This window comes from Protopterus annectens, chromosome 3.part0 (assembly GCF_019279795.1).
Source record: "Protopterus annectens isolate FY-2018-M chromosome 3.part0, PAN1.0, whole genome shotgun sequence".
Classification (NCBI taxonomy): Eukaryota; Metazoa; Chordata; order Ceratodontiformes; family Protopteridae; genus Protopterus; species Protopterus annectens.
The window spans coordinates 118,253,587-118,280,766 of NC_056731.1; the positions used below are offsets into that span (position 1 = coordinate 118,253,587).

Below are 27,180 nucleotides of genomic sequence, written 5' to 3' on the forward strand. Positions count from 1 at the left end.
TGCAAAATCTCCTAACAATATCTTCATAGGTTCATAGGTTCATAGGTTGATACTAGGCTATCTGCCCTAGGGCATTTATAAGCCTAGCCAGAGTGTGTTTGGCTTTCGCCACCCTTTTAGATTAGTTGATTGTGCCTCTGTATAGTAGGTCACAGAAGATAGCCCTTTTAAGGTTAGTTTACTGTGCCTCTGTCTAGTAGGGACACAGAAGAAATCCCAGGGGTAAACCTACGATCTCCCATCCACTCATCAAGATTTCTCTTGAAGAGGGCCATTGAGGGGCTCTGCCTAACATAGATTGGGATTTTGTTCCATAGTGAGGGGACCCTCTGGGATATGAATCTGTCCCTCCAGCATGTCCTATTTATTTCTGTGCTGAGGTTTAAGTCCCTGGAGCATGTGGCTCTAAGGGATTTGGATTTCCTGAGGTGGAGCATGTCCATTAATTCTGGTTTGGACATGACTTTATACGTCAGGCACAGATCGCCCCTGAGTAGGCGGTAAGCAACTGAGTAGAGCTGGAGTTTCTTTAGCCTAACTGCATAGGGCATCTGTTTGAGTCCATTGATCCTCTTGGTGAGGTACTTTTGGGGTCTTTCCAGTTGCTGCAGGTGTCAGGTAAGGTACATCCCAAATGGGGCATTGTATTCAATTATGGGCCTGATGAGTAATGAGTAGAGGGGCACAATGACCTCTCTTGATCTAGATGTGAACCCTTTTGTGATAAGGTGGGCTATATAGAAGGTCTTTCTAACAACTTTGACAACGTGATTGTCAAAGGAGAGATTGCTATCTACTTGGGTCCCCAAATCCCTAATTACTTCTTCCGTACTTAATGGATTACCACCTATGTGGTAATTTGTGGGCACTTTGTTTTTCCCAAAGGGGATGACTATGCACTTTTTGGCATTTAGCTTTAGGCCATGGCTCTGGCACCAGTTATCCATCTCTGTGAGACCCTTTTGGAGGATGCTTATGTCAGCCGGCGAGTCGATTATGGCACCCATTTTGTGGTCATCTGTGAACTTGGTCAGCCATAGTCCTCCCATGTTAGGCTGTACCTCAGAGAAATATATACCGAACAAGAGAGGTCCCAGGACTGAGCTCTGTGGGATGCCACTTGTAAATGGTTTAGAGTCTGACATGGCACCTGCAATTCTGACCATGTGGGTTCTATCCCTGAGCCAGTTTGCAACCCATCTTGTGACATAGGGGTTGATATTTAAGCTGGTGAGCTTATTTATGATGCCCGAGTGGGGTATTGTGTCGAAGGCTTTTGTGAGGTCCAGGTAGGCTGTGTGGACTACCTTTCCTTCATCTATGGCCTTGGTGACTGTTTCAAAGAAGTCGACCAGGTTCAAGAGGCAAGATCTGCCCTTAACAAAGCCGAATTGGGTAGGATCCAGTGTTTAGAGGTTCCCAATGTCTTTGTTTATGAGTTCCATGATGATATGCTCCATAGCTTTGCAGACCAGGCTAGTCAGGCTTATAGCGCGATAGTTTCCGGGGTCCATTGTAGCACCACCTTTGTGGAGTGGGACCACTGTTGCAGTACACCATTCCTTGGGTACATACCCTGTAGTAAGGCTGAGTTTGAACAGTGACTTTATGTGAGGGTTCAGTTCTTCTTGGAGCTCATGTAAAATGCAGCCCGGGACACCGTCCAGTTCCATTGATGCTGTGTTTTTTGCTTTGGAGAGGGCATCTCTCTTCTGTGCATCTGTGATGTCAGGGAGGTTACATTCTATTGGGATAGACATTTGCTCTTTTGGTGGGGAAGGGGGGGGGGGTTTGCACTGAACATGTCTGCCAGGATGTTGGCAATGTCTGTGAGTTCAGTGTATTTTTTGTCATTTTGCACTAACTCAGGGCATATCTGGGAGTTGCCACCCAGGTTCCTGACATAATTAAAGAAGGCCTTGTGATTATCTTTAGCGTCTTGTGCAATTTTTCTTTCGAAGCTGGCCTTAGATGATTTTATGAGGGATCGTAGTTTCTTGCTAGTACTGATCAGAGATGCCTTCCCTTTTTGGGATTTTGCTCTATCATGTAGTAGCTTCCTCCTTCTGTTGTATAGCTTATTTATGGCTGGGGTCCACCAGACAGGTCTCCTGCCTTTGGAGGAGTGAGTCTTGGTTTTATTTGGGATAGCATGATCCATGCATTCATGTAGGTGTCCATAGAATGTGTTTGTAAAGGATTCTGCGGTTTGGGCCGTATTTTCCACTGGCCCGGTGGCTTTGAAGGATTCCACTTCGGTTTTGAGAAGTGTGAAGTTTGCTTTTGAGAAGTTCTTCACCGTGGTTTCCTTGTCTGGGGGTGGGGACGGGATATGGATGTCCAGTGAGATTAATTTATGGTCAGATCTTACCATTGAGGGGTATACCTCTAGTATGGAACATAGAGTTCCCATGTTGGTGATGATCAGGTCCAATATGTTTTCTCCTCTTGTGGGAGTGGTGACCAGTTGTTCCATAGCATTTGAGTTTATAAATTCTAGGAACCGTTGGGTATGGGTTTTGGGGCTTGAGTAGTGCTCCCAGTCTATGTTTGGGTAGTTGAAGTCACCCAATATGATGGTGTTTGGAGAGACCTTCATATTCTCCAGTGTTCTCAGGAAAGCCGAGTGGGGTTCCTGAGTTTGTGAGGGTGGTCTGTAGCAGGCTACAAACTGAAATGCAGTTTTGCCCACTGTTAGTTGCACATGGATGGTCTCCGATGCTTCGTGCAGTGCCACTAACCTGGAGGTGTGAGTATCTTTGATGAATATGGATACTCCCCCTCCTTTTGTGGTTCGGTCCGAGTTTCGGGGCCAAAAAGCATGGTATGAGGTATAACCTGGTAGTGCTGGGGTGCTCTCAGGAGCCTTGAACCAGGTTTCTGTTACTGCACAGATATCAATATTCTCCATACTGAGGAGAGCCTCGAGTGCATGCATCTTGAAGTTTAGACTTCTGGCATTGAGCAGCATTACCCTTAGTTTCTTTTTCCTTGTGTTGTCTATGGAGGTGGGTTTGTCTTTTGAGCCTTGCCTAAAAAAGGCACTATGGGGGCAGCAAGAGCCTTAGCCAGTATTCAAAAGCCCAGGGGTGACAGGTGCAAGCCTTCCCTAGTGAAGCAACGTGGCTTGTCGAGCATGTCATTCCAGGCTGACAGACACTGGATCCCCTTTGAATGACACCAATACTTTAGCCAATTGTTAAAATTGATCATTTTGTCTTTATACTGTGGCATCATTCTTGGTGAGGGTAAGATGCTACCCAAGGTCAGGGTCATACCGGCCTGGGCTACATGATCAGAGAGCTCCTCTATGTCTCTTTTCATGTAGTCCAGGGAGGTACGTCTCAGGTCATTCACACCAGCATGGACAATGACAGAGTCATATTTGTACTTGCTTTGGAGTGACCTGAGTGCTTGTGTTTTGTGGTGGATCCTGGCACCTGACAGGCAGCTTACAGTGACCTTCTCCTTGTTCAGCCTGGTGAGTGGGACGTCAGTGTGTCTGACAATAGAGTCACCTATTACAAGTGTATTTGGTGTGTTGTTTAGCCTTAAGGGCACACTGACTTTGTGAACTATGTGATATGTAGGTGTTGTTGTGGGTAGCAGTTGCTTGGAAGTCTGCTTTGGAGGTCTCTGCTGCTTGGGCAGATTTTTATTTAGAGCCTCCAAGTATGTATTTGTGTGTTTATGTGTTTGGTTTGCTGTTGCGATAGGTCTATGTGAGACTGGATTTGTGGTGTGTGTGGTTACCTTCTCCTCCTGACTGACTGCGCCAGTACTGGGTTGAGAGAGCTCAGCCTCCAGTTTGGCTATATAGTTCATAGGTTCATAGGTTTATAGGTTTATACTAGGCTATCTGCCCGAGGGCATTTACAAGCCTAACCCATAGTTTTGTGGCTTACGCCACCCCTTTAGTATGGGGAACTATACCCATTGTTTTGCTGTGCCTCTGTCGAGCAGTGACACTGAGGTAATCCCTGGGGTTGCATCTTTCACATATATTTGAGCTTGTTGGGAGGAGGAGAGGGTGATCTGTGTACATAAGGAAGTTGTAACATTGCCTCAAGATTCCCAAATTCACCAGCTGGACTGGAGAGTAAACCCGAAACTGACTTTTGGACATGCCAGAATAGTATAAGGAACTACTTTTTGACTAACCAAAAAGGACCAATAGGGAGCCAAGTACTTAAAGGGTGTATAAGAGGGTGTAGTGCTTTAGTTTATTAGTGCTTACTTATAAGATTACTTATACGAGCAACTGCAGGGCTTTAGAATGAAATAGAGTGCTTACTTTGAGATTTAGAACAGTTCTAAGGGAAAAAGTGAAGATCAGACTTCGTGGAGCCGGGAATAGTTTAAACCCGTTTAAGCGGCTCTGCCCGATGCTGCGCTATGCGCAAAATCGTGCAAAACCACACAAATGTGGGTTTTAAAGCAGGGAAACTGAAAGAGATAGGAATTGATCTAAAACGGCCAATAAGCTGCTAGTTTCAGGGCTGAGACCGCTCCTCCAGGGACAGATACGCTGCTCAAAGCTCCCCACTCTCACTGGTGAACAGAGAAGCTTCCTCCTATCCAAGTAAGGATATGGGCAACACAGGAAACTATACCACAGTCCGGAATTCAGCAAAACCTGAAATCTGGACTAATCTATTTCAGCAAAGGCAGGAAAAGAGAATTTTTTTTTTTGTTTTTTTGTTTTTTTGTTTTTTTCAGGAAATAGCAGAAAAACACACATAAAACACTGTAAATGTTATAACCAGGCTAGCGCACTTTATTGTGTAGCCTACAACAGTTATACAATACAAAATGACTTAAATTGATATAAAACAAGTGCAAAAACTGTAAAAAGCAGAAGGCAAATGCAATTTAAACTTTTTAAAGCACAGATCAGTTATAAATTCACTTTTTAGGCGGGAAAAGTCAGTCAGAGTAAAAAAAAACAGAGAAAAAAATACTTAAATCTGGAAAAGTCTCTCTTGGGTCTCTCTGTTGCCTGTATCACCTTGCAGGACACCACGAGGAGCTGTGCAGAGTTGTATATTGGCGCAAAACCACGCAAATGCAGGTTTTAAAGCAGGGAAACTGAAAGAGATAGGAATTGACCCAAAACAGCCAATAAGCTACTAGTTTCAGGGCTGAAACCACTCCTCCAGGGACAAATAGGCTGCTCAAAGCTCCCCAATCTCACTGGTGAACAGAGAAGCTTCCTCCTATCCAAGTAAGGATATGGCCAACACAGGAAACTATACCACAGTCCGGCATTCAGCAAAACTTGAAATCTGGACTAACCTATTTCAGCAAAGGAGGGAAAAGAGAATTTTTTTTTTTGTTTTTTTTTTGTTTTTTTTTCAGGAAACAGCAGAAAAACATACAGAAAATACTGTAAATGTTATAAACAGGCTAGCGCACTTTATTGTGTAGCCTACAACTGTTATACAATACAAAAATGACTTAAATTGATATAAAACAAGTGCAAAAACTGTAAAAAGCAGAAGGCAAATGCAATTTAAACTTTTTAAAGCACAGGTCAGTTAGAAATTCACTTTCTAGGCAGGAAAAGGCAGTCGGAGCAAAAAAACAGAGAAAAAAATACTTAAATCTGGAAAGGTCTCTTTTGGGTCTCTCTGTTGCCTGTATCACCCTGCAGGACACCACGAGGAGCTGTGTGGAGTTGTATACAATAACAAACTTTTTAAATCACAGATTCGCTAAAAAATCTGGCGTTTTAGGTGGAATTAGTTAAGACAGCAAGAAAAGTAGAAAAGTGATACTTAATCACTCCAAAGTCACTCTTTTGTCTCTCTGCTGCTGTAGACTCTGCAGAACACCTGGAAGGCACTTGCTGAGCAGAATACAAGCGTAAAAACTGTGCAAATGAGGTTTTTATAGCAGGGAAGTGAAAGATATAGAAATTAGCCCAAAATGGCCAATAAACTACTAACTTCTGGGCTGAAACCACTCCTCCAGGGACAGATAGGTTGCTCAAAGCTCCCCTCTCTCACAGGTGAACAGAGAAACTTCCTTCTATCCAAGTAAGGTAATGGCAACACAGTAACTTGTAACACAGCCCTGGATTCACAATAACCTGAAAACTGGACTATACTAGTTCAGAAAGGCGGGAAACAAGTATATAATTTTTTTTTCAGAAAATAGAGCAGATACAACCAAAATTAGCCCAAAAAGGCCAATAAACTACTAACTTCTGAGCTGAAACCACTCCTCCAGGGACAGATAGCCTGCTCAAAGCTCCCCTCTCTCACAGGTGAACAGAGAAATTTCCTTCTATCCAAGTAAGGTATGGCAACACAGAAAGTTCTAACACAGCCCTGGATTCAGCAATAACATGAAAATTGGACTATACTAGTTCAGAAAGGCGAGAAACAAGTATATATATATATATATATATATATATATATATATATATATATATATTTTTTTTTTTTTTTTTCAGAAAATAGAGCAGATACAATCAAAACAACACTTTACCCAATTAACCAGTTAAAAAGCTTAAAACTGAGCCCTGTTCCAGCAGTCTTCAATCAGACAAGTTCTAACTGCACAGTCCTGCCAGTAGGGTACAGACAAATCTTCTCCAAAAAAGATGGCCTGGATCATTGCACAAGTTATACAAACAAAGCTAGATCCAGCCAGCCTGAATCTAGTCTATGCTACAGCAAACAAGGCGTACTGATTTCAGAAAGAAACAGTTCAAGTAAGCATGTGCAATAAGCCTTTAACCAGAAATTCCCAGCTCAGAAGGGCAGAATCTAGCCTCTCCTCCCACAAGAGTGCAGACCGCAAACCTTCTTAATGTAAAATAACTGGCCTGAAGCCCAAGTTCTTAACTCAGAACTAATACACTTTTAGAATAACAGACACTGAGCCTTCATTCAGCAGTTCCCAACTTAGAAGGATGTACGCTACCTGTCCTGCCACAACAGTGCAGACCACAAACCTTCTTAATGTAAAACAACTGGTTTGAAGCCAAAGTGCTTAAACCAGGGGACTTAGAATAACCGTTACAATTTAATCAGGCTACTAACAAGCAGTAATAAAGGCAGCAGAATAAATTCAATTGAGTACTTTTAAGAGGAGGCAAAAGCAAAATAAGGTAATAAAGTAGGAAGAAACACAAATATAGTAAGGCAGATGAAGTGCAAAGTTTTTTTTTTTTTTTTTTTTTTTTTTTTTGAGACGGTTTAAATATCATTTGTGAAAAAGTTTCTCTAAGGGAAGATGATAGACTTAGACTACCCATAAATCATATGGAGTAGTTCTCAGTTGTGCTATATCCTCTCTTTTTTATGTGTGTGTGGGGGGGTTAAATTTAATTTCTTACATAGATATTAAAAAAATACTGTTGAATTTACTGTTAAATATTTAATTTAGTATGAAGCTAACAACTTTAGCTGCCATTGTATTTTTTTTTTTATTGCAGAGTCAACTGAAAGGGAAATGTAGAGTTTGTCATATATTACTTTAGTGAGTTGAACATTGCCAGAGAAAGCTCATGGGCTTTGGTAGTCAATATTGCATTATGCTGGAAGTAACTTTGTCAGTATAGATTGTGTGCAACTCACTGAAGAATAAGTTTTTTTTTATATCTGTTTTCTACTTTTCCCTTTTATCCTGGTTTATTCAAATTTATAGTTGGTATATAAAGAAACTGTGGTTGTGAGGGCCTTCCTCACTCCATCTGGCGGAGCAGGTTGAGCTTGCCTCCCTGCAGCAAAGAATATTTAGGAGTATTGCGTGATTTGTTGTGCATTGCTACTTGGGAATACAATATGTAGTTTTGGACTTAGTGAGTCAATTAAACAAGATGTAATTAACTGTAGTGGCTCACAAACAACATTATTCTATAATGTCTATTCATTAAATTAGAGGAATCTCTGTGAATACTTTAAGTAGTATTTGTTCTTAATATTTTTCATACATACAGAAGTAAATGCATGGTGCAATAACTGGATATCCTGTTACAGGAAAAGTCTAACCTCTTTTACACCTACACATAAGATGATTTGTCAATCAAAACATATATATTTTCAAGTAGCAGCTGTGCATAGTCATAACCATCAAATGACCTTTAAAAAAAAGGTCACTGATCAAATTGTTAACAATCTATATGAGATGACAGATGGATACAGATAATATTTTAAGCATGAAGGCCTGCTTACAGACTTCCTTAGCACATACATTTGTTGAGAGATCCCCTTTTATTAGAGGATTCACTTTCTGGCACTTATAGAATTATAATGACAACTACTTGTTGCACTGTTGTCACAAGTCTTCTCTTGTTCTGCAGGTGGCAATGGGTGCTTGGCCATCTGGTGTATATTCAGAAAATTATGGCTATACATAGAAGCTGCTGTATTACTTTCCCAGCAGTTTCTATAATTTAAAATAAATGTGGGATGCAGCTTACAAGACAGTTTTCAATTATATTACAGTTGCTAGGTAGTATTTTCACCATCTCCACAGTCCCAGACTTCTTCCTGAAGGACGCAAGCGTTTGGTATGATAAGATGGGCTTTATTTAAACTAGCTGCATTGTTAAGAATTAACTAAACATGGAATGCACATTACTTTTTTCTCACATTTCTAATGATATTTCCTCTTGTCTTTATGCCTTATTTGAATACACAACTGATTTTCTATGAAACATTACACTACAGTTCAGTGAAAAATATTAGATATAGAGCAGAAGTATGTATTAACACTGTTTATTCTGTCCAGTGGGCAATTTCATTTGTACTTTTTTATTTGATAATGTCCCTGCAGTGAACACCAGTAGATGCTGCAACTAACAGTTTCAGAAGATTTTTTTTTATATATATATTTTTCTTTCCATGAAGGGTTGGAAGAGACATGGATTCTACTGTTACTTCATTGGGTCCACTGCCAAGACCTTCGCTGAGGCAAATCAAACATGCAGAAGTGATGGGGCTTATCTGGTCACTGTTGAAGACAGGTATTCTTACATTGCTTTATGTTAATTTTGTATCACTTCTGCAATGTTCCTTACAGCATTAAATAAAAACTTCAGTAGGGAAATGGATGGTTAGCATGATAGAAACTCTGCTATTGACAAAATGTTGGCAAACTGGAAATGCACACAATTATACATCTGCCATTAATTTATGAGCTGTTTAACAGAAAGTAACTACATTGTCATCAGAATTATTGTTTGATTAGGGACAAATGAATTGCACTAATTATGGAACGTTCCCTTAGGAGAGCTCATTATCTCTGTATTAAAAAATAGAACATAGTGGTGATGTAATAGACAAACCTAAGTCCTGATAAAGGGCTTTTACTGGCCAAAGGTTAGAGCAACTATATTGTAAAATGTGTTAGTTTAATAAATGTAGTGATACATTTTTGAAGTGTGTGGCTTGTTCATCATTTATTCATTAATTCATTTTAAAACACCTTTATTAAATGTACAAACTTTGAACAATGATATGGTACACATGCATTATTAGAAACAAAAATAAATCATTTTACACATTTCATTATTTTCATACATTATACATATACGTTTTAACAATTATCATTCAATTGCTCAAGTCCTGTCTTCCCTTAAATTTCACTCCTCCTACTGAACATTATTCTACATGTATTCTTTCTACAAATTCCATTTACTTCTGTTTAATTTCCTCCTTCCCTTTTCTAAATTCCACCTCCAATTATTTTATCTCCTTTATGATATTCAGTACTTCACTTGGGGTCCACTACAGGTGCACACGTGCTTGTGACTCACTTGCTGTAATTGGCAAGTGCCCAACACCCCACTAGTCAGATCCTTGTGAAACACTTAGCCCTCCCACCACCCATCTGTAATGAACTGCAAAGCCTTACTCAGAGCCAGCCTTAGCAGTTCTGCAGTCTAATTTGGACTATTGTGATGGGGCCCTTAGCTGACCCATCTCCTGATCCAACCCTCAATCCATGCTGGTTTCCTGGACTCAAGATTATTTCACATCAGATATCATAAATATATCCTGTTACTGAATATTAAAAATAAAACAATGTTTATTTATTAGCATATATTATGTCATAGGACATGTTAAAACAGAAGTAAACTATTGGACACTTGCATTCAACCCCCAGATCCACCACATTCTAAAGTTTCACAGTCAAGGTCTGATATACTCAGTCAGGCAGACTACAAGGGGCCTGTTTGATGGGTCTTTCCTCCATGGTGATTTATCAGGTGGATGCACCATGGCTTTACCATTAAATCTGCTCCCAAATTCCTGTAGTACTATTCAGATCTGCGGAACATGGGTGGGAATTAACTGCACATTTCAATTCTTGCCTCCCCCTACAAAAATGTTTTTATTGGTTTTTTTTTTTTTTTTTTTTTTTGGTCGCCCTCCTTTCCTTTGCACCTCATTTGACTTACATCTTACTCTCCTTCACATCCCTTGCCCAACAATAGTACATACCGCAAACACTTTAATATTTGTGTAAGATATTGTTCTTCAAAGCAATGTAGCATCTGATGTTAAAAAAGTGTACAGATACTCTTCTAACTTATCTTAATGACTGAAGTCTTGTATCATATTTACTTACAAATGTGCTCATTTATATTGTGTATTATCTTGACATATCTCTTTGCGTGCTTGCTGTTATTTTACCACTATTGTCTTGATATGAAGTAAAGTTAATTGTTTCTTTTGTTGTATTTCCACTGTGCTGAGCCTGAAAATGCAATAGGTGGAACAGTGATTTACTATGGTTGACAAACTTTAAATAAATAAAAAACACTATATTTTTAAGTTAAGTACTCTGCACACAAAAATGTCTTTGAGAGGTGTTGCAGGCAGCATCACAACGATTATTTTTAAACATGAAACCTGCTTAAATCTTTTGACTAACCACTGCCCCCAGCTCTTGACTCACATGCCCAGTGTCCACATTGTCATGAAATACTAGACAAAGGAGTCAGTTGGGAAGCATTTAATAGTCATGGGAAGGCTCTGGGCCCTAAAAAAAGAGGAGGAAAATGTCTCTATAAATTCATTTCTCATATTACCCCTTTCTTCATGGGCTGCAAATCATCTTCTGCACTTGCGCTAAATGGATAGAGTTCCTTACTCACTTAATTGTTATATGCTGTTACTGTCAATGTGTTTCCAGAAAACCTCATAAAACTGTCGAACTTCCTCAGAATGCTTAACAGTAATAATACTGATGATATCAGGCTTCTTCTTAGAAATGGCATTGTTTGAGCATCACATTAGATATTCCCAGTGCTAAAGGTTTGTTTTATGTTTTTAATTATTTGTTAAACTGGGTAAGAGGACTGATAAAAAGAAAACAAATCCCAGGCTCCGACCACCACGGCTAAATAGCACATGTAGATTTATTGATGTAAAGAATAAAAAGGTTAGCGCTTTCACTGCAACAAAATACCGCTTCTTCAGACCATTACATAACCTGTTAAACCATCTTCTTATATAGAAATTCAAAAAGACAATTAACCAATACTTGACATTAACTGAACATCCAATCAGATGCAATCAAATGACAGCATCTTTTACATATTTTATTGGTTCCAGAATCAGATCAACAGTCAATAAAAATATAAGAATTCATTCATACACTGATAAAATTCAATGTTGTCCTAATAATGCAATAGCAATATGTGTCTAAGGTAGAAACTGGCTAACAACCAATAAACAATCAGTGTTTTCTTCCAAGTCCAATACCAAAACAGCTATTGACACTTCATTTAAATGTACACCCTTCTATGTAACGTAATGCACTACAATCAGGTCAAAAGATTATATTGAGAACTGGCACAATGGTTAGTGCTTCTCCCCCACAGATACTAGGTGTAGGGTTCAACACCCGCACAAAGCAACTATTTATTTTGGTTTATCAGTTAAAACTCTAATTACATAAAACCTTCAATCAAATAAAACTAATCTCTATTAATAAAAAAGTAGGAATACTATATTGAACAATGCTGATTACCTTAAAGCTATTGCGCCTATATAAATGATACATAACATAGAAGTATAAAGTTCTGACAGATATAAACCATGTTCAACCAAAACTCTTACTACTGTTCAATGTTTTAATGGACATTTTTTTTTAAACTGGCCTAAGTGATAATTTATCATTTAGAACTGGATACGCATGTGTCTGTAGTGTCAGAATCCATCTCAGTTCCTTTTCTTCTGTTTTACTTTTCACATTACTGCCTCTTTTGTTATCTGCCAACAATTCCAACACTAAAAACTTGAATTTGTGGTCTTCAACATAAGTCTGTACATGTTGTGTTAATGTAATTGATTTTGTCTTGTTCCTAATGTCCCCTATGTGTTACAGAATCCTCTTCTTAAAAGTTCTGTTAGTTTTACCTACATAGTAGGAAGTACATCTAGGAAAACAAGCAAAGTAGATTAAATTCCTACTCATCCAATCAGCATAAAAGGAGAATTCAACCTTCTGTCCAGTCCTAGGGAACAAATAAGAAGTACAACTGAGAATATACTTGCAAGCCTTACATCTACAACAACAAAAGGTGATCTCCCATTCAGATCTAAACTGACCAAAATCATTCTGTTGTTTGTAACATAGACTTCTTTTAAGAGAAGTATTGTTCTTAAAGGCAAATCTCAGCCTATCATCTATGACTTTCCTAAACTCTGGGCAATTTAGTAGCAAATGCCAATTCTTCCTAATAATATCACAGGTAATAATGTCACTTCAGTAGGTAAGAACTACCCTACTGATCCTATACCTATTAGTCTCAACCATATTTGTTCCACTAAGGCCCTTTGAAAAATATGATTTGGCTGTGGTATCACACATAGAATGTACTTGATTCAGACTCATTTGAACATCCTTTTTAGGATAAACATGTGCTACAAACTCTGCACTCATACCATCTACCAGGCATCATATCTCATATAAATATTGCAGAGCCTTCTGGCTCTCCTAAACTGCCCTTTCAATATATTTCTAGTCACATGTCTAGGATGCATACTAGACTTATGTAAAATTGATTTTTGCTGCAGGGTTTCCTATACATCTTTGTTTTGAAACCCAGTAGGTCATCTATCTTAACTGAAACATCTTAAAAATCAATGCTATCATATGATAAATAATGAGTAAACCTAAAAAATGTGGCGGCACTGTGCAAATACTCTATGAAAGCATTAAACTATCCAGAAGATCTGTCCACAAACAAAAATATCATCTACAAAATGCCTATACAGACTCACAAATTTGGAAAACTGATTGGCATTAAGTACTTGTTTACATTCCCAGTATGATAAAACAAGGTTGGCATAGCTTTTGGCACATGCTGTGCCCATGGCCACACCAAAATGTTGCAAATAATATTGACTCCTGATGATAAATACATTGTTCTCAAGAATTAATTCTAACAGGGTACAAATAAGTTCCATCTTACTGGTGATAAAGTCAGTACATTCTGTAAGGTAGAGTCTAATATTCTCAATACCAATATTATTTGGTATTACTATAAAAAGGGAATTCACATCAAGGGTCACTAAACAAACATTGCTGATATCCCTGTTAACATTGACCATTGGAATAAATATTTGAGAAATTGTTTTGTATCTCACAGTACAGTTAGTATCACATCCAAAACAGGTCTCAGTGTCTTTTCAACATAAATGGAGAATGGCTCTGTAGCCCACCCTTTAGAAGATACAGTTGGGTGCATTGGGGGGTTGTTCTGATCCTTATGGATTTTAGGGAGACTATAAATTATTGGTATTGTTGGATGTTCCACACAGAACTATTCAAAAAGGTCTGTCTTTATAAGCTCTGTCAACAACAAATCATGTACACAAAATTGTATTCTAGCAATTAACCCATCTCCTGTAGATCTATTAATCTGAATATAAGTTTTATTATCAGATAGCAATCAGACATACTCTCTAAATAAACTTGTCTGTCCATAACCACTTTGCCTCCTCCTTTATCAGGGAGGCATATCTCAATATGTGATGCTTCTCTTAGTGCAACTTGTTCATCATGAGATAGAGTATAAAATGAATGTCTATGTTTTTTATTCAGAGATTCAAAAATCTCACTTTCACAATTACTAACAAATGCCTCCAAAAACAAATGTATATTTGAAGTAAAAGTACTTGGTTTCTTGAAAATATTTTCCTCTACACTTGACTCAGGATAACACATAGACAAAGATATATTTTTGCAAACAGTCTTAAGTCTAAGAGTACATCTGAAACATCAAAAGATCTACTGGGGACAAAGTTGAGCCCCTTATTCAATAACGAAAGTTGTGCTTCAGTAAGAAAAATAGATGAAATATTGAATACCAGTTGATTTACTAGTGTGTTTTGTTCTGAGCTGACATCCCTAATGCTGTAACTAATTGATCCATTTGACATAAACACCCCTTCCTTGAACAACTCTTGGAACATCCTCTCGATTGCCCCTTGTCTATTAGTAAATAGGCTAGGAGGGAAAAAGGCATATTGGGTATCACTGGTTGAGCTATATGCTTAGATGGATCCACGGGTATGAGAGGGACATTGTTAGGGGCATTGTTACTGGATGTAGGTGCATATGCTTCAGTGGACTCCACTGACTCCCCGGTAGTAGGAGTTGAAATAAAGGGATTCATACCTCTGCTGCAGTCCTCTTTAGGCCAAGAAAAGACATTCTCATTCTTGAAATCTCTAAAGTCTCGTTGCAATTTCTTTCTTTTAGTTGCTTCTCATAAAGGGCCAAATGGTCGTACAGTTCTTCTAACTGTATTTTAAAACTGTCTCCTGGAAACCTGTTTAATATTTCTATCTGTATGGCACATATATCTCTCAATAAAGTCCCTTACAAAGGTTGTAAAAAATCTATTAAAAGATGTATGGACTGGTCGATGCAGATCTTTTCCAGCCAGACCACAGGTCACAAGGGCAAAAGTAAGAATTACATGGAGGGATAATTTAGAGTTGTCATTAAACATCATGCTTTGAGAGGTGGGAGGAAATCAAAATAGCATAAGGAAACCCATAATGGATATAGGGAAACGATGCAAAATGTACTCAGTCTGTTCACCTTCCAGTAAATCACTCCCTCTCAAATGTCCTGCTCATTACAATCCAAACATTTTCTATGATTTAGTTTCTGTCTGCCCGCTTATTTTCTGTGTGACTGAAACTGTAATACTGCTGCATTACGTTTACGCATAAAACTGTTTCTGTTGCTCTTTTCTCACTTTCCACTACCGAATCATTTTGCTTTCCACTTCTGCCTCCTACCACTCGGCATAATCACCTCATTGATCTGGAATTGTTTTGCTACGTTATGATGCTTTTGCATGACAAATTTGCTGCAAGTTAATCTTCAAACAAATAGCTGACAAAACAAAAATAATTATGGAAGAGGGATCCTTTTAAAATGCAATTGCTGTTATTGGTAGCTTAGAACTTCTTAGAATGATGATAGAGCAAAAGTTTGAGACAAAATTAGGGGTATCAATCCAAAATCAAGACAGTTGAGGGAGATGTAATTCCACTAGTTGCTGCATGCAGCTTGCATGCAAAGTGGAGAAGGGTGCTTTGTCATTCACTTCAGTGGTTGAATCTAAATGCATTACCTTGAATGCAAATTATGAGTACTACTGAAATGTGACATGGCTGAAAATTCTTTTACCCACTACTTTTTTTCACATTTTTGCAGATATGAGCAGGCTTATCTGACAACTTTAATTGGCCTGAGACCAGAGAAATATTTTTGGCTTGGTATGTCCAACATACAGAAGAAAGGAACATTTACATGGACTGATTTAGAGACAGTAACATTTACCAACTGGAATGCACAGATGCCAGGTAAATTTTAAAAATTACAGTCATGTTTATTAATGTTTTCTGATTTACTAGGAACTTTGCATGTCCTTGAGAGACACACAGTGACATCTTAGCCACAGCTCATATACTGGTATACTGTCCAGATTTTTGGTTTATTCCTCATAAAATGTGTGGTTTTCTAGCAAATCACTGAGGATTAAATTCATTAAATAATGACATACATTTGAGGGTCAGTCTTCATATCCTTCATAAAATGCATGCTAAGACAAATATTGTCATTCTAGAAACTTCCTAAGTTTATAAGAACAATATTTGAAATCTATACCTAGTTTAGAGCTTTGTCCACACGTTATTTTAGACATTGTCTATATTTCCTGATGTAAGAGGTTGATAGTTATGTATGCTACATAGAATGGCAGAGACATAAATAACATCTTTGTGTACTATTTATATAACAAATTAGTATCTGGCAGAATCAGGCCCCATCTTAAGAATTTTTTATGTAATATGTTATGATGCTGTTGCATGACAAATTTGCTGCAAGTCAATTTTCTCACAAATAGCTGGTATAAGCACTTGTGAATTTCTTTAGCCATTAAGTAACAAGAATTTAATAACTAAATAAATACATACATAGATAATACACTTTTTAGTTCAGGAATATACTGGTATCACATTGCAGTGCATTTTGGTTGATGCATTTCTGCTGTCCATGTGGGTACAACTCATACGTTCAGTATTTGCAGGAAAATATCAAATTTCATAGCAAAATAACAGAGTACCATGAAATTCCAAGTGTCCCCTTTAAATCATATGATGACCATTATTTTCCCTTGCTAGCCTTGTGACATCAGCTTACACCTGTGGCCCCATGGCATGAGTAACATCAGATATGCTGATGTCACTAGAGCTGAGACCGTGACTGGTTGTGAGGTGAGCCATGAGAGGAGCAACATTCAGTGTTTTGTGATCCCTGCTCTGGACTGTCTTAAGGGAATCAGCAGAATATAATTACAAGCAAGAACTAAACACAATAAAAGCATTCATAGACAGCCTGATCATTTACTTAAATTAGCAATAAAATCAAAGATCATCTATATTTTTTGAGATTAAAGCCAACAAGTCCTCTCAAAGATGACTGTAAACTATATAGGCAAGTATTCCCCTTTCCATGCAAAGGATGATGCCAACCACACCTTCATTAACAGTTCTGTAATCCAGCTAAAGCTTGGGGATGTCTGTGGTAGTAAACTGACCATTCATTAGTTTCATACAGTAAAGCCTGTCTGATGAAACCAGAATAGGAAGTGGGGGGTATGTATTTGTGGTCCTAGATGCAGTTTTTATTCCCTTTGTTGATACTGATGGAAGTAAGATTGTAAATTTGGTAAAAAATAGCCAGGTCCAGCTTGACCCAAATAAGCTGTTGTCAGATTGAGACAGATGGTTAAGTCATTTATCTTTTTATAAAAGATTACAGAATATATATGGGGATCGCTGTAGTTGTAAAATGGCGAGTGCAAGGGACTTAATGCAGCTCTATGAGGGAAAGAGGTGAGAATTGTCTGCAAAATCCTTCTTAAGATCTTTTTTTGCTTAAACATACTGTTATGACAGCTAATGTCTGCTATCTTAAACTTCTGTGGTACTTAAGAAAAAGGGTCTGAGCTACGATATCCACTTTCAGCTGACACTGGGTCTGGATTTGATGCATGTGTGTTGGGGGTCCACTAATTATGTCACATGAGCACTGATTCCAAAGTTAATTATTTCACTTTTTGGATGAGACTTAAGGTACTGGATGATCTAGTATGACAGAAAGTAGGATATAGCAATAACCCATGTCTGGGTTTGGGTAATGCTGGATTTACCTATGGTTGGTGTGGTTTGGTCACGAGGGTAAATCAGAGCTGTGGGCAGAAGCAACAGAGAAAGCAAGATCTCCGTTGCTTTTTGCAAACTGTCTCGCTATGTTAAAGGAGTTTAACATAGCGAGACAGCATTGAAAAAAGCAACGGAGAAAGCAAGATCTCTGTTGCTTTTTACACACTGTCTCACTATGTTAAACCCATTTAACATAGTGAGACACCTTTAAAAAAAGCAATGGAGATAGGAAGATCTCTGTTACTTTTTTAAAGCTGTCTCGCTATGTTAAACTCATTTAACATAGCGAGACAGTGTGAAAAGCAACGGAGATCTTGCGTTCTCCGTTGCTGTAAAAAAAGAGTTATACTAATGGCAAAAGTCCAGGTGACTGGACCTTTTTCCATTACTATAACTCTGATTTACAACGTGCATGCTGACCAATCAGCGTGCACATTTTGGAATATTAATGGGGGGTCATTGTGTAATAGATATGCTGAAATGACATTTGTCATGGTAAATGTATTTCTCAGACTTATACCTCTTAATCTGCAGACATTGGAAATAGGAACACATAACTATGAAAAGTAAGTACATTTAGCTAACAATGCGGACATCTAATTAGCATATAATCTGAACACCAAATAGCACATAACTATCTCTGTTTTCAGTAAGAATGTCAGATACTACTTAGGAATGTTTAAAAAACAGAGTGACAAAATGATGGCTAATATAAACAAATTAGCATAGAGACAATGTAAAATCTGTTGACTTTAATGAACTGTATTGCAAAATTCCACCACACAACTTCATTTATTTTGCTTCTGAAAAAGAGAGATGTAAGATGTATGTCCTCTTTGTTTAAATTTTTGGTGCCACTTGTATGTTGATCATGTAGGGTGTTTTTTCTTTGTACTAGACGGCTTCAAAAGTCATAATGATGAGGGTGATTAAGAAAAATTGTGCAAGGGGAAATCAAAATGAAAATGGGACAAAGCTCCAAAAATAGGTGCATCATGTACACGGGTAAATAAGCCTGAAAATAGGGACATTCCTGAAAAATAGGGAGAGATGAGGGGGTCTGGCCAGACTGTCCCATGGATTCATTAAACTCTATGTAGGCTTCACACAAAAACTATAAAGAGTTTAAATGTGTGAGCAGTGATGCACGGCGAGTGGCAGCACAGAATGCATATTAATGCTGCGTGGCACATCTAAGCGAGGTATAATGGCCGGCAACAGTGTTGCTGGCCAGGAAACTGTGTAAGCGAATGTGGATAGGAATTCTGTTTAAGGCACAGCATCTATGGCCTAAGAATTTTTTGCAGACTGCCATAATGATCACCAGGGCTTCACAGATAGATGTCAATTTGTTAGTGCAACTCATCTGCATACAGGCCATCATAATGCAGGGACAATTAACCAGAAATAGGGACTTACTTGACATAGATGTTGCAAACAAATGTGGTAGAATGAATCCAACACATACCTCTTGACCTCTTAGACCAAGAAATAATGGGGGGCAAAGGGCACAAATTAGAGACAGATTCTAATATTGTTCTTCCAAACTTAGAAAGGTGATAGAATAATACGGTTTACAGTGGCATGAATTTTCTGAAGAGCATGAAGTTTGAAACTTGAATATCTGTCATCGGTTTCTGTCTTCAGTCTGCAATGACATGCCAGTAAATTGTCAGAAAAACAGAATATTATGAGTAAAAGGTCAAAAATGTGAGACAAAAATGACATTCTGCACAAATTAGGACAGTTGTGAAATATCAACCAAATGTATGTAATATTGACTTTCATCAGTCCTAAGATCATCCCAGTGATATGGTAGAAAGCCACAGATTTGATAAGGAGCACATCTGGACATCCTGGGATTATCTGGACAGTTGAGACATATGAATGCAAAGTATATGGTCCAAGCACAGTACAGGACATTGTATCTATAGTGCAGAGAATTTTGATATTCCATTCCTGGCATTGTGCACTGAAGCTGTGTAAATGATCTGTAATGGTACATGGACTGCCATGTAAAATGAACATTTGGGGAAACTGTGTGCATTGAACAATGACACACAGATGAATTGTAGGAATGAGAGCAGGGAAAGAGGACAGGTGACACAATCTAATGTACAGTAGATGAGGACATGTCAATGGAAGATGGTTGTAGCATCAACACCAGTCTCGTATCTATATGGTACAGTAGGGACTGTACAGTGAAACTGTGTATTATGTGACTGTCACACAAGGTGAAATAACAATGAGGAGGATGTTTGTGTGAGATAAACATCCTGACATGAATAATGCAGAGGACATCTATCAAGGATATGACATATAACTGAGGTAGGGTGCATTTTGTGAAGCTGTGCAAGCTGATATGCCTGAATATGAGTGTACTCTCAGAAGGGGTCTCCACCAAGGTGGGCACAGGTTTAGGCTCATGGAAAACCTTAAAAAAATCAACTGCAATCATGGGCAATATCGAATAATACCACCAGTAATCCCATGCCTCTGACATAACATATGTGATTTAGAGAGATAAGAGATGAGTCTGCGCACGCGCACACACACACACACACACACACACACACACACACACACACACACACACACACACACACACACACACACACACACACACACACACACACACACACACACACACACACACACACACACACACACACACACACACACACGCGCATACGTGCGCACTTGAACAACTATTATGATACATCTACACTCTATGAGAGTAACTAAGCACACTGTCCTGACATGGTAACATCTACTGTAGGTGTTAGGAGGGACAACGCTATACCTGTATGTGACATTATGAGCACTACAGGCTAACTGACTGGTGTGCATGCCATATATATATATATATATATATATATATATATATATATATATATATATATATATATACATACAGCACACTCTACAGTGTTATACATGCCATTAATGGTGTCAAACACCTGTGTATGTAGTGTGTGCATCAGCAGAACAGGTAGTACACATGCATCTGGTATAATAACTTGATTGGTGTTCTGCACCGTTAAACAGTCATGTATATTTCACAAAAAGAACACCTAGGTATGGCCAATAAGTGGTGTGACAGCTCACTGTAATGAAGCCGGTACATTTCAGTTACACATCACTGGGAGATGCGTAGGGTGGTACATGAAAAAGGGTGCAGTGTACTCAGTTATTGGTGTAATGAAGTCTGGGAACTATGAAGGTATTATGGCCTCTGATGTGGATGCCCTTCACATACTGAGTACTTGTGTTACATTCAAGGAGTAGTAAGCACTGTGACTAAATGCTGGTGGATGTTCCACTTACCACGTACCCAGGACATGGGTCACCTAGCTAATGACCTGATTGGGTGTGTTTGTATACCTGACTTAACAAACCCCCCCCCATGCTTTCATGTCATTGCAGGTGTTGTCATGGCTGTGGCAACAATATTTAGTATGTGTTGATACTGTCTGTTTTATACTAATATCACAGTTGGAATCAATGATTGCTCACAATATGTAGGTCTTCGGGCAACTGTTTGGACCAAGGATGTGTATGTCATCTGTGATGTCCATCACTTAAATAATGGACAGGAAAGAGCCTATCACACAGCCCTCATGAATGGATCTGATCACCTGAGATATAGGTCACTTCACATATTTCAGCATAGTGAGAGGCCACATATTTAATACACTGGTTTACCCAGTTGGTGTTACAGCTGTTTATGGCCACATATGACAGTATTGATTGAATACTTCAGTGTGTATTTGTGTCAAATGCCTTGACCTGGTCATGATCCATGAGGTGATATTGCTATCATCATGTATGCCCTCGATGACCACTTTGAGGGCATCTATCAGATGTAACAGACATGATTTAGCATTAACGGCTCACACAGGTCTGTTGCACACAGCTGGAATATTACTAGTGTCCATTTAGAAAAGGCTCATGATGACATGTTGGTCTACCTCACAGTTGAGGAGAGGCAGGATTTCTCTATACATGCATGCATCAGGTGCTGTTCCACCAAGTCAGATGAGTGCATTTTGATGTACACCCTTTTATGGGAACAGCCCATGTGGAGGGTGTGTTGAAGTATATATTCAACTGTATCAGGAAGGTGTATGTCTTGAGTGTCTCAGGCAACACTTTATAGCTGATGACATCAGCAGTGTTAGTAGAGGACAGTATGGTAATAACAATGTACCACATGCTGTTGTAAAATGTCCTCTGTAATGTCAAGCAAGAGCATGCACACAGACACACACACACACACACACACACATACACACACACACACACACACACACACACACACACACACACACACACACACACACACACACACACTTGACTGCAGTGAGAACAGAACCCCTACCTAAGTACACAGACTACAGAATGCAGTACTTTACATAAATGCCACAAGTCTGATTTGTGCAACAGTGCAGGTTAACTTATAGTAGATGACATCAGCAGGCCATGTGGGAGACAAGAGGTTGGGAGGCCTGCATAAGTAAATAGCCTCATATTTTCATAGGAGGCTACTAGCCTAAAGGCCCTAGGGTGTTTAAAAGCCTAACTGTGTAAAAAACACAAGTATCCTCATTGAGCATTGTTAGTTGGTCATTGTTAGTAAAGTGATTTTGTGAGCAGCACCAACTGGCCCTGTCTATGAAGGACATATATGCCACCCCAGAGATGAGTTTACAATCACCCAGTCAGTTATGAAGGTTGGACTGGCTATGTTGTGAACCCTGGAGCATGTTAGTCTTATCTCATTTGATTTGCAGATGTCCAGCATTTCCAGTAGGGCAGGATCTGACACTGCTATGTAGGCCAAGCAAAGGTCACCACTTAGCACCTTGCATGATATTGAGTACAGTAACAGGTCTTTCACTCTTTCAGTGTATGTCTTTGTTTCCTACTATTGCTGCAGCTGTCTGGTGAGGTACAGACAGAAGGGAGCATTGTACTCAATTTGTGGTCTGGTAAGGGTAGAGTACAGCAGAGCTATGACCTCCCTGATTTTGGATGTGATGTGTATATGTATGAGGTGTGCAATGCAGAATATGTGTCTCACCACTATGGACACATAAGTGATTAAAGTATAGATTGCTATTAACGTGTGTTCCCAAATCTCACAACATAAGTGCTATGTATATCATAGTTAGCAGGGGTACTTCATTGCCAGAGGGAACAATGATTCAAGGTTTGCTTTAAGGTATAGTCCTTGAGATTGGCACCATCATTTGTCTGTGTCAGCCCCTTCAGTAATATGTTACCATCACTGGCGGAACTCTATATGCATTCATCCATTGAACAGTCATCTGCAAACTTGGTAAACCACAGGCCATCTACTGTTGCCTGCACAGCAAGGAAGTAGTTTCCAAACAGATGAGGGCCCAGCACAGATCCTTGTGGTATTCCACTGGTAAGTGGGCTAGTGGTGGAGGAGCAGTCCTCAACTTTAAGACTGTGTGTTCTGTCAGAGAGTCATTTGGTTATCTGTATGATCTAATTCCCAGATGGGAGATCTTCACTATGAGACATGAATGGGAACAGTGTCAAAGGATTTGGATAACTCAGCATAGGCAGTATGTCCTGTTATGCCTCATCAAGGTCTTTGGGGTTAGTATCAAAGAAGTACACAAATCAATTAGCTGGATCTAGCCTTGAGAAAAGCAGCATGGGTTGGGTCAAGTGTGTTGAAGGTCACCTACGTCTTTGTGCATAAGGTCCATACTGATTCCTTGCAGATAAGGCTTTTTAGGCTTATGGGTAAACAGCTGTAGTTCTGCATGCTACCAGATTGAAGTGCATTGCATATCACACAACATTTGAGATTACTTTCTGTAGTGTAGGTGATATATATGTGTGGAAAAAGTACTGAAACACCAGAGTTGCAGTGCTTGGGGTGGGGGTGGCTGTATGGTAAATTTGTGACATATTATTAGATAGGGCCTTCAGTTTCTAAAGTTTCCACATGTAATTTAATGTCATGGACAGGAAATGGATGGTAAACATTAGTAATACATAACAATATTTACTTTCCATAGCTCGGCAAGCAGCGAGTTTGGCAATGGTTGACAAAGTGCATGCACATGTGATATATACATACTTCTGCTTAGCTAAGCAGTGCACAAACATGAGTCACATTGCTAAAGTCTGACAGTTAGTACTGAGACTATGAAATACACCTGCTACTTAAATGACTTTGTGGCAGCACATGTTAATGCATTGATGCATTCTTTTTTTGGCCCAGATGGTACTGGATTCAAATCCAGGTGTTGCTAATGCTTTTAAATACTTTTATTTAAACATTGATAACACAATGACATGGATTCTTTATAGTGCGTGTGTAGCTGTGTGTTGGCATAGTGGAATTGTGTTAAGTGGCATTGCACAGAGACAACCACAGCAGTTTGCTGCTGCTCACCATTGCTGCCCATTGATACATGATGCACACCTCCATGCAAACATGGAGCCCAAGAAGTGAAAGGATCTATTGTCTTTTTCTGCTACATATGTGTGTTGTGTGTGATTCTATTTTTTACCAGGTTAAAAGTGTTAAAATGAGGTAGACGAGGAAGTGGTGAAATGAGGAGCAAGCAGGGGAAAGAACAAAGGGAAAGTAGGACAGGAATGTGCAGGAGTAACTAAAAAATACTATAGCTAGCCAATTCTTTACCAGTGTAAACTGAACATATGTGCAAAATATAAACTGAATTTGGAGTGTTACCTCTAGAGCAAGGGGTAATCACAAATCAATCATGTTGTATAGCCAGTTGGACCCAATCAAGTGTGTCAAGAAGACACATGTGCGAAATGGAGAGCTATGTATGGGATGATTTTTTTTTTTTTTTGTGGGACAGGTGCCCATTTAATTTTTATTTCAGAGAGAGTGGAATGTTAGGGAAGATACATAGTTATGTCTGGGTAGGGAAATTTGGTAGGTATGGAAGAAATTGCAGACAGACAAGACAGACAAGACAGACAAGACAAGAGATAGGGACAGTAATGGCCACAAAGGTTTGGGAGACACCATGATTGGGGTGAGGGTAGGAAAAGCCTGGGGCCACAGCAGTCAAGCTGGGAGACAGGGAGAATCAAGGCCTCACCCATTGGACTGCCATCACTGTCACCTTATTCCCCAGGTGGCTGGAGTGCTTCACATCTCTTCCTTCTCCTAGTACTACGCACAATGAAGGAGAGAAACCTCTTCAGTTGGCATAGGTGTGCACCAACGGTGTGGTGCACCACTCTATGCACCACCCCTGGCAACCTGCTGGGGGTGATGAACTCACCACCTCTGCTACTGCTCTGGTCCAGCTCCTGGGTCAGGACTATCTGGGAGCACATATAATGCTAGGGCATCAGAGGCAATGCTACCACTGTGGCTCCCAGATATGCTGGGCATCAGTACTGCTGCCAGTGGTGCAGGGACAGGCTGATCCATTGGACCTGGTCTACCTCACTGTGCTGAGGAGCATTTAGTGATGTGGTACACATGGATGGTATTGACACATTTTGCTGAGACATAAAAAGAAAAGAAAAAAGAAATACACTGCATAAAATAAAAATAAAAAACAATTTTTAGCAAGAGGTTAAAATAAAATAATAATAAAAAAACATAAAATAAATAAAAACTATTTTTAAAAATAAAGTAAAATAAAATAATGAAAAAAAAGAAAATGAGAGATAAGGACTGGAGTAAGAAAAAAAGACATAAGATTAGTACCATTATATGTGACATACAATCCATTAATCATCATCATCATCTTCTTTTGGCTGTTCCCGTTAGGGGTCACCACAGCAGATCACCTGTTTCCATTTCTTCCTGTCCTCTGCATCTTGCTCTGTCACACCAACCACCTGCATGTCCTCTCTCACCACATCCATAAACCTTATCTTAGGCCTTCCTCTTTTCCTGTTACCTGGTAGCTTCATCCTTAGCATCTTTTTCCCAATATACTCAGCATCTCTCCTCAGTACATGTCCAAACTAACATAATCTTGCCTCTCTGGCTTTGTCTCCAAACCTTCCAACCTGGGCTGACCCTCTAATATACTTATTCTTAATCTTGTTCACCCTCGTCACACCTAGTGCAAATCTTAGCATCTTTAACTCTGCCACATCCAGCTCAAACTCCTGCCTTTTTGTCACTGCCACTGTCTCCAACCCATATAACATAGCTGGTCTCACTACCCTCTTGTAAACCTGCCCTTTCACTCTTACAGGTACTTGTCTGTCACAAATCACTCCTGACACTCTTCTCCACCCACTCCATCCTGCCTGTCCTCTCTTCTTCACCTCTCTTCTACACTCACCATTACTTTGAACTATCGATCCCAAGTATCTAAACTCATCCACCTTCGCCACCTCTACTCCTTGCATACTCACCATTCCTCTATCCTCCCTTTCATTCACACACATATATTCTGTCTTAGTCCTGCTGACCTTCATTCCAATTCTCTCTAAAGCATATCTCCATCTCTCCAGGGTCTCCTCCACTTGTTCCCCACGCTCACTACAAATCACAGTGTCATCTGCAAACCTCATAGTCCACGGGGACTCCTGTCTGATCTCGTCTGTCAACCTATCCATCACCATTGCAAATAAAAAAGGGCTCAGAGCCGATCCTTGATGTAACCCCACCTCCACCTTAAACGCATCCATTACTCCCACTGCAGACCTCACCGCTGTCACACTACCCTAGTACATATCCTGTACCACTCTTACATACTTCTCTGACACTCCTGACTTTCTCATACAATACCACAACTCCTCTCTAGGCACCCTGTCATATGTGTTCTCTAAGTCTACAAAAACACAATACAACTCCTTCTGACATTCTCTGTACTTCTCCGTCAGCACTCTCAGTGCAAACATCGCATCTGTAGTGCTCTTTCCCAGCATGAAACCATACTGCTGATCACTAATCACCATGTCCCTTCTTAACCTAGCTTCCACTACTTTTTTCCATAACTTCATGCTATGACTGATCAATTTAGTCCCTCTGTAGTTACTACAGCTCTGCACATCACCCTTATTCTTAAAAATCGGTACCAAAACACTTTTTCTCCATTTCTCAGGCATCCTCTCACTTTCCAAGATTTCATTGAACAATCTGGTTAAAAACTTCACTGCCATTTTACCTAAACACCTCCATGCTTCCAGAGGTATGTCATCTGTGCCAATAGCCTTTCCATTCTTCATTCTCTTCACAGCTATCCTTACTTCCTCCTTGCTAATCCATTGTACTTCATGATTCACTATCCCTACATCATCCAACCTTCTCTCCCTCTCATTCTCTTCATTCATCAACCCCTCAAAGTACTCTTTTCATCTCCTCAATACACTCTCCTTGCTTGTGAGTATGTTTCCCTCATTATCCTTTATCACCTTTACCTGCTGCACATCTTTCCTAGCTCGGTCCCTCTGTCTAGCCAATTGGTACAGGTCCTTT

General features: G+C 39.4%; 1 protein-coding gene across 1 annotated transcript in view; it reads left to right on the top strand.

The window, feature by feature from the left end:
- Positions 1 to 27,180, top strand: part of LOC122796777 (macrophage mannose receptor 1-like) — a 1,798,323-nt gene that overhangs the window by 634,466 nt on the left and 1,136,677 nt on the right. Inside the window, exons 10-11 of the mRNA XM_044065505.1 lie at positions 8,862 to 8,977; positions 15,700 to 15,848. Of these exons, the coding sequence (XP_043921440.1) occupies positions 8,862 to 8,977; positions 15,700 to 15,848 (265 nt within the window). The remainder of the gene's footprint in view (positions 1 to 8,861; positions 8,978 to 15,699; positions 15,849 to 27,180) is intronic.